Here is a 9,044-nt window from a genome sequence, read left to right on the forward strand (position 1 = left end):
GGAAATATTTTGAAGCAAATATAAAACTTAAGAAATCAAAAACAAACTTTCAAAGTCCAAAGCTAAACCATTTGGCGATCCACCATCGATTGTTACTATGTATTCTTTAGATGTACCATCCATAGATGCCCTTACTATTCTGGGAAATATTCCAGTCTCTGTCCAAAACAGTATTCTAAATGCAAAAGGCATTTGTGAATAGTTAATATGAATATTGAGTTTAAGAATATGTAAAGATGGTTTTAATCATCTTAATCTGAATAAACCCGATAATACATGCATGACTGATGTTAATAACAAATACATACCCTTTTGCTGAATGCAACACAATTGCTTTTGGATTTTGCAAGTCATGTATTAATATTTTGTGAACCAATTGCGTTCTGTGTAACACTCCAACATAACTACTATTTGGCTGAGAAGAAATGGCCGTGAAGTAAATGTTTCCAGTTGATTGATCAACAGCTATACTCTCAGCATTAGTAAAACCTTGATAAAACATGCATACAAACATAAGACACATTGATCGATATGTTAAGAGGTTTATTTGTACCTACATATGTATAAAAAGACCTTTTATTAAAGATTCATAAAACAAAGTATTTACATTTTGTTACACAACCATTTTATATATATATTGACTTCCTCTCTCTGTCTCACTTTTCATAAAACAGTATCAAAGAAGTCGGTTCACTTTATGCATAAAATGGCCCTGTAAACATACCAATTAATTGATCAACACTAGATTTTCTATTTGAAGCATTATAATAAAATAGAGACTTGGTGCTTTAATATCCTATTAGAAAAATTCTTCTAAAAGGCCTGGTCTGGGAGAACTGGCTTTATGAAATTGCAATGTTCTTGAATTTCTAGGTAAACAGGTAAAATTGAGTACTTTCAGTGGAGAAAAATAATATGAGCGTACTCACTGATCTAAAAAATAAAACATGTCCATTAATCCACAGAAACAGTTCTATCATTTACTAGTTGCATATTTTAGATCAGAGGTTGCGCTCTATATTAAATATAAAAAATAGGTTTAAAAATTGGCCATTTTTGTAGACTTTTTCAGAATATGAGGAAATTGACGCATTTCGTGACGTCATAATGCATTGACTAGCCAGAGTATGACGTCATTTTTGATAGATACACAGTCACCAAAGATCTAAGTGTTTTTTAATGCATTATAATTTAATTTTGTTCGTATTATCGCCTCTCATTGGTTGAATTCCAAAAAGGAACGCAAAACATTTTGTATAATCTGGTTTGGTATGGGGACACACCCCCTTGACGACCAGCTTAATCATCATATCCATGTAATCCCCTCATTTCCAGTCGAATCCATGGAAAATTCCAAATTCAATAAATGTACCTTCAACTTTAAACAATTACTCGTTCTTACCTCGTGTAAACAAACATCATGGCTGCTAGATCCTTGTATTATTTATTACCTCCCCTCGCTTCAAATCACTTCCGTTACTACGGTTGTATTATTGCGCGGTAAATTTAAACTCATGAAAAGCAGCATAATTTTACATCCAAAGTTGCTTAATTATTTTAGAATTAAATTATAAGGAATGACTTTAATTCTTGGCCAAATTATCGAGTATAATCTGATTTGGGTTAGTTTACGCTATTTTATAATCTGCTTCGCGGATTTTAAACGTATACTGACCCAAACCAGATTATACTCGATAATATGGCCAAGAATTAGAGTCATTCCTTAAGTTAACTAAAACTATGCCCTTTCAGTTTTTCAGAAATTCACAGGGCCAAATAAGGCAAAAGTGAACCTTGTTCTTTGATATCCTACAATATAAACTTTGAAAAGAACATTCACCATTTTATATCAATTTTGGATTTTGTCCAAAAAAAAAAATGAAGCCATTTTACATAAATCGTGGAATGGGCAGGAAAAAAATAACATATAGACTAATACTGGTACCTGTAAGAGTTGTCAAGGTTGCCATCTTTCCTTGAAGTGTAAATACTTGTACTGTTCTCGATTCTGAATTGAAATAAATTATCTCCTTTGTCGTTTTATCTAAAGTAATTCCTGAGGTGGGTTGAACATTAATTGGTAGTTTAACAATTTCTCCTGTATGAAAATTGATCTGTAGTATTCGTCCGTGGGTGAAATCAGATGCAATTATAAAATCTGAATTCAGAAAATCTACAAAATAAAGAAAAAATGCCATTTTACCAAAAGTCTGCTACCTCTGTCCATATTTGGGCATTTTTACTGCACTGAAGATGATAGGACCAATTTACAACTAAATTTTATCAAAAACATTATCACCTGCTTATATATAACATTTACCTCTGGCAAATTTATTAATAGCAAGAATTACATCTTATTTTTGGCTAACTTTTTCATACTAAATGATTGGTCTTTGTTTTTAATACTTAATTTGACAACGGATAATGGTGTCTATCTGATCTGTACATATGACTCTTATAGTGGGTGTGGGTCGATAGGGAATGTTTTCTCCTCCTAGGCATAACCAAGGCATCAGACCCACCCCTGTCAATTCCTAGGGTTCGTTTTCTAAGATTGATCGCTGTTCTTTATCATTGTGCTACTACTCTTAAATATAAATAAATACTCACTACTATCACATGACCTTTGATCTGCTTGGAGTTGTAAGCCAATGTCGCATTCACATTTACTTTTGTTTTCTGTAGGAATACAAATATCACCACATCTTCCATTGAGAATTTGACAAGTGCCTACAAAATAAAAAAAAATACAAAGATTAATCCTGTTGTTTGATCATTTAAAAAAAAAACATTGGGTTGATTGTGAAGTTTTTATATCCTGCAGATAACATACATTGTAAGGGTGCATATTTTTTCTCAATACAATTTTGAAACAGAATATTAATCTAAAACATCAACAATGGAGGAATAACTCGTTAACTTGTACCAATATTTACCAATATAAGTTCAATATCTCAATATTATACTTATCAGTTATTACATATTACTATTAGAAAGATGAGAGCAGATTACCTTTTAAATCATCTTGCAGAATTGGATCAAATGCTTTAACCTGCACTGGGTTTGGAAATATATTGAAATAAACCTCTGATGCAGAAGATGTTTTGCTTGAAAAGTGAATTTCCTCTCCACTTAGCCAGCCAATGAAATCCTAAAAATCATTTTAAATGAATGATTTAAAGTTGTTTTTTTAATTAAAAATTTGCATAATATATAAATAATTTCCATCGCATGTATTCAGCAACTCGTAGAAATTATTGACGTATTTCATCAGTTTTTGATCTTCAAGATATTGAATGATGTAATTATTTAAAACAAAAGAAATTACTTTGGCTTACAAAATTATTTTCCTTTCCATAAATTACTTAAAACGTGTGAAATTTACAATAAATAATTTAAACATACGTATGGTATCCTAGACAGATAAAAGTATTTAAAAACTAAACTTGCATAGGACCTTGTAAATAAAGAGATCTGTTGCACGGGAGGCTATGATATGACTTTTAATGTCTGAGCCACTGGGCTGTGAACTTTTTACGAGTACACTACTCTCCAGCCAAAATATCCTGTAAACAATAAAAATGATCTTACATGTATTACAAAAATTGTACACGAATTAAAAAATAGAACAATTCAAACATCTTCAATTTAATTTATCCTCAAATTTCATCAAAAGAATTTTTTTTTGCTTCTGATCATGAACATATGTAATGGGTACAATGTTCAATTATTAAAGCACAGTTCCCAAATCTGTGACCGTCAGATAAATGTATATGATTGTCATCAGCAAATGTACACTTCCACTCACTCATCTTTAGTTTATGATAAAATATGAAATAATAAATATGATGATATTACATTGTATGTATGTGTCTTGAATAATGCATATCTTGAAATCCAACCAAAAATCACAAATGAAAGCTTGAGGATACATGCAGTTTCAGTCAATACCTTTGACTTGTAATGTCATATTTAAGGAACATCGGATCATCCAAGTCAGATATAAGGGTTTTTGGAGGATTTCTGTCCCAGCTTCCTCGTATTATAGAGGATGTCGTAGATGAGATCCAGAATATTGCTCTGTAGAAATAATCACGAATACTTTAAAAAAGAAGTACATTGTAGCAAGAATATTACTCTTCGGAGAAAAACTTTTACAACAGAAAATCTGTGACCTGTACATGTAAATCACAAAATTTTGGACATTGTGTTTATGTCACTATTCCCACTAGATAAATGTTTTTACATTTGAGTTTATAATTAAAAAGAAAATAACATTATTTTTATCAAGGAATAGAAATAAATCTGACCCATAAAAATATATACATATTCAGCTTTGATTCAATCATATATTTATTTCACAAAACAGTGTTTCTTCAATCAAGTATAGAAACGGTAGAAATGTACAACTTAATTAATTAATATTAATGAATAGTAACAAACCCATTCATTGCGTCAACCGTGAGTGATATGGGTTGCTGAAGGTTGGAGTAAACTGTTGAGACACTTCCGGTTTTCAGATAATAAGCCCTTATTGAAGACTGGTTAGGTTCAATCCAACAAAGCAAATTAGAAATCCAATCATAGTTTAGATCTAAAATAAATGTTTGTATCAATAAATTAACTTAACATTTCCAGTCTATCGAGAGATAAAGAAATGAAAATGTCACGTTATCTTTTATATACTCAGCAACTATATTTTGTGAGCAACAGTTCAATAAACAAATATATTTCGAACAAGATTCAGGACCCATCAGAAGCCTTTTAATAAATCCATAAATTAGTTTTATATTTTTCTTCTTACTTACTCAATTTCTTTGTTCCTTCTACGACATGCATGTTAACACAATCTTCTTGAATTAACATATGATCTTTTCTTAAAATTTACTTAAATTGAAAACTCCATCTCCATTTTTATTTTACTATAAATGAAAACTCCATTTAATATTTAAGTATACCTGCTACGGGATTTGTAGAAAGAATATTAGAGTAACGGTTTGTATAAATGTCAAGTTTGTATATTTCATTCCTTTTTGCGTCAGCAAAGTATATTTCTCTTGAATAAGCGTTAATGGCAAACGTTGTCATTATTGCAGTAGGAATTTGAAAATAAGGAACCCTCTCTGCCTGTCCGTTTAATGATCTTGTATCCAACATATAAAACATAGTCGCATTATTTACAATAATTCCTTTGTCATAAAACCAGGATCTCTCTGAAAATAAAAGGCAAAAGTAAAAAAAAAAACAATAATATTTTTGATACATCTGTTTACATTATACATGTATCAATTGAAGAAAGTAAATTTATTTTTTTAAATGTTTGGTGGGGGAAAGTACGGAAGTACGGAAGCCCATTTAGGACTTATCAAAAAATATTTTTGAATTCGTTATAACGATTTTTAGAATTCGTTATAACGAATTTAATTTGTTATAACAGATTCTTAGAATTCGTTATAACGAATTTAATTTGTTATAACAGATTCTTAGAATTCGTTATAACGAATTTAATTTGTTATAACAGATTCATTGAATTCGCTATAACGAATTTAATTTGCTATTACAGATTCATTGAATTCGTTATAACGAATTTAATTTGCTATTACAGATTCATTGAATTCGTTATAACGAATTTAATTTGTTATTACAGATTCATTGAATTTGTTATAACGAATTTAATCTGTTATTACAGATTTGTTGAATTCGTTATAACCAATTCAAGAATTTGGTTATAACGAATTCAACAAATCTGTAATAACAGATTAAATTCGTTATAACGAATTCAACAAATCTGTAATAACAGATTAAATTCGTTATAACGAATTCAACAAATCTGTAATAACAGATTAAATTCGTTATAATGAATTCAATAAATCTGTAAAAACAGATTAAATTCGTTATAACGAATTCAATGAATCTGTTATAACAAATTAAATTCGATATAACGAATTCAATGAATCTGTTATAACAAATTAAATTCGTTATAATGAATTCTAAAAATCGTTGTAACGAATTCAAAAATATTTTTTGATAGGTCCTAAATGGGCTTCCGTAGGAAAGAGCAATCATGACTGTAAATGAAATATATGTATTTATAATTGGACGTTACTTACCATTGCAAGAGTAGCTATCAGCTCCAAGTATATATCCTTCAGCACAGAGACATTTTGGACCTGGTGGAGTGTTGACACAGATGTGCTGGCAATACTGACCAGAGCATGGATCTAAGGAAGGAATGGATGATCATGAAATTCATTACTGACTAAGTACTATTACTACTCACTATTTTGATATTAGCATTCAGATATCATTATATTCTCTCACAAGTTTATAAAAATGAAAATTTGGTAATTTTGGTTATTTGAAAATTATTTTATAATTTGTGACGTGTAGGAACGGTCATTTAAAACAATTCTTTTTTACTCCAAAAGATGAGTGGCATGATTAAATCAAACTACCCTGGAAACGTTAAAACTAAATAATATGCATGTATTAAAATGAAAAGAAAATCGAAACATTATAAACTATAGAATTAGTTTGAATTCTAAAATCATACGTACCAGTCAAACTTGTGTTGGTTTTAACATCATAAACAGCTAAGACAAATGGATCACCGATTTGTAATGTCACTTCGTACAGAATTTCTCTCGAATTGACGTCAATTCCTACAAGCTTTCTTCTACGAAGGCTTACACCGTGAATCACACCCTGTCAATAAATAAGATTAATCTTATGATTGTATCAATACGCTTCCATACTCCGGTTTTACGATGTATTTAGCACAAGAACTACCAAAAATGAAGCAGTACGTGAATCTACTGTTCATTATTTATAAAGATTAAACTGAAGATTAAAATTTAAAGTAAAACTCTATTTAAAATACACATATTTGTAACGAAAAAGGATTACCTCAAAATATTGTACTCCTGTGAGTGGTATATCAACCATTCGTCTCAGGACCTTTCTGTTAGACCCGTCATAGTTACAAACCTCCACTGTTTCTCGATCAAGATCAGCCCAATACAGCAGGTTGTTTTCAGTATCCGTGGAAAGGGACATTATTCTTAACAAGCTTCTGTATACAATAACAGATCTATTCTCTCCATCTAAGGAAGCTTTTTCTATTCGAACACTCGGCGAGTTCTCGGAAAAGAATAGCAATCTGCAATACAGGGTGTATATAGGTAAAAATCAACAAAATAAAGAGGAATTTTGTTAGATAACTAAGTCAACACTAAACGAAATCTGAATTCATAACATTAGATAACCATAACCCTCGAGCAAGATCTAAAAATATTGTTTTACATCAATGATTAAATCATACGGCCCCACGCGTCGTTGTATGGCGTAACAATGCCCATCCAAATGAAAGTAAATATAAATTCATTCCAATTGTCATGTTATCATAATTATTCATATTCACATATACGTCTCCATGCTTTTTATAATTACATACCTACCTATATGTTTCTACCATACTTACATACCTATTCACATGTTACTATTCATATTAACATATTACTCATCTTCATGTTTTCAAGTTTCTATTTATATTAACATACCCATCTTCAGGGTCAAGTGCGAGCCCTTCCGGCTGTTCCAAATGTTTATCAATGATTACTTTGTACGTGGTATTGGTATTGTTCACATTCAATGATTTCATAGCTATCCAGTTGAGAAATCCATCGCACCAATATAGATTATTCGATAGATGATCAAATGCAATTTGACCAAAGGCATATGACTTTCCACTGAATATCACTGAAAAGGTCAAAGATTCATTCTGCCAAATACTGTAATTGTTAATTGCAAATATTTCTCTTCCAGCAGATACGAACAACATTTTGTTTCTTGGAACAGCTGCGATACTTGTGATTTTTGTGTTTATTGGATTCAACGGAAAAGGAATTGTGGTTATTTGATTCGTCCCAGAAGTTGGTATTTTCGTGATTGTAGACAGTGAAGCATTATTCCAGACTCCCAGAACTATCCCCCTATCATCAGCCAAACCTTTAAAATTATATTTAAATGATGCATATTTAATCTATACATTCAATTTCGCTGTTATGCTATCAGCACCAATATAAACAATTTCGCCGAATCATTTTCAAAAACTTCAAACAGTGCTTACTATTTACAAACTTAATTTTATGAAGGGATCGAAAAAGAAATGTTTGTTCAAGTCACTTGGTCTGCCTTTGAAATGTTAATTGCTAACATCTTATAGATTTTGATGTTTCCTAAATATAACATTTTATTTGCAATGATGTTCTTTGATTTCTTTCTAAATACAAATGTAAGATCATATCTATGATTCAATTCAATTTGTTGCTTTCGATCTTAGCAGCTAATTTCTCAATTAATGCACTTAAGTAAAAAAAATAATTTTAATATAACTTACATTTGCCTTGAAGTTCATATAGCAAGTAAACATACAAGAAAAAACATCTGAACGCCATTGTCTTGTTAACTACTATACTTAATGAAAACAAGTGAAAGGACAACGCAGATACTTTATTATCGTGTGAAAGGTGTATATAATATTTTTATTTGTTATTGGAAATATGGCGTACATCAAACGCAGTTTATTTGTCCATTACTAGTGGGTTAATTTATGTAAAAAGCTTTCGATGACAATCACTCAGTTTAAATGAGGGTAAGGTTAAAAGATTCTTATTCAATGTAACGTGTAAATGTTGATCCCACTTTATGTTAACACATTTAAAATAAAAAAGAATAATTTGTTTAAGTCGTTAGATTTCAAATATATTTAAAAGATAATTTGTTTATTGATATCAACAAAAAGTTCACGAAAAATATTTTTATTTTTTATTTTTTGTGGTGTCATTTTTGTCTATAATTTTTTTTTTTGTGAAAAGCATGTCTTACATAATTTTTTGTTCTATATTAAAGACGTTTCATTGATTGATCATAATTGTTTTACGCCGAGTGGACAATATTTTTATTGTTTTACAATATTTTTTTTCACGAAAAGGGTTTTTAAAGATCAGTAAGAATTAACAAACCTTTATTTCACTTTTAATTAT

General features: G+C 30.1%; 2 protein-coding genes across 2 annotated transcripts; both read right to left on the reverse strand.

Moving 5' to 3' along the window:
- Positions 1–925: 925 nt before the first annotated feature.
- Positions 926–4,683, reverse strand: LOC134265881 (prolow-density lipoprotein receptor-related protein 1-like). The gene is made up of 7 exons (XM_062748105.1): positions 4,444–4,683; positions 3,952–4,080; positions 3,458–3,566; positions 3,013–3,151; positions 2,611–2,730; positions 1,946–2,173; positions 926–933 (listed from the first exon to the last, which is right to left on the reverse strand). The coding sequence occupies exons 1-7, from the start codon at positions 4,449–4,451 to the stop codon at positions 926–928; spliced, it is 741 nt and encodes a 246-aa protein (XP_062604089.1). The 5' UTR covers positions 4,452–4,683.
- A 258-nt stretch (positions 4,684–4,941) lies between these two features.
- LOC134265883 (low-density lipoprotein receptor-related protein 4-like) lies at positions 4,942–8,456 on the reverse strand. The gene is made up of 6 exons (XM_062748106.1): positions 8,399–8,456; positions 7,560–8,007; positions 6,907–7,159; positions 6,558–6,705; positions 6,111–6,221; positions 4,942–5,213 (listed from the first exon to the last, which is right to left on the reverse strand). Exons 1-6 carry the CDS (start codon positions 8,454–8,456, stop codon positions 4,942–4,944), a joined length of 1,290 nt encoding a protein of 429 aa, XP_062604090.1.
- Positions 8,457–9,044: the final 588 nt, after the last annotated feature.

Source organism: Saccostrea cucullata, unplaced genomic scaffold (assembly GCF_032062105.1).
Source record: "Saccostrea cucullata isolate Sc308-1 unplaced genomic scaffold, CSIRO_AGI_Scuc_v1 ctg10815, whole genome shotgun sequence".
In the NCBI taxonomy this organism is placed as follows: Eukaryota; Metazoa; Mollusca; class Bivalvia; order Ostreida; family Ostreidae; genus Saccostrea; species Saccostrea cuccullata.

Excerpts from the sequence above, each read along its gene's own strand:
- LOC134265881 (XM_062748105.1), bottom strand. Across the intron at positions 3,567-3,951 it reads TATGACATTACAAGTCAAAG|GATATTTTGGCTGGAGAGTA; the intron begins GTATTGACTGAA and ends TATTGTTTACAG. Across the intron at positions 2,731-3,012 it reads TCTGCAAGATGATTTAAAAG|GCACTTGTCAAATTCTCAAT; the intron begins GTAATCTGCTCT and ends TTTATTTTGTAG.
- LOC134265883 (XM_062748106.1), bottom strand. The coding sequence starts at position 8,456 with ATGGCGTTCAGATGTTTTTTCTTGTATGTTTACTTGCTATATGAACTT. Across the intron at positions 8,008-8,398 it reads ATATGAACTTCAAGGCAAAT|GTTTGGCTGATGATAGGGGG; the intron begins GTAAGTTATATT and ends ATAATTTTAAAG. Across the intron at positions 6,706-6,906 it reads CAGGAGTACAATATTTTGAG|GGTGTGATTCACGGTGTAAG; the intron begins GTAATCCTTTTT and ends ATTTATTGACAG.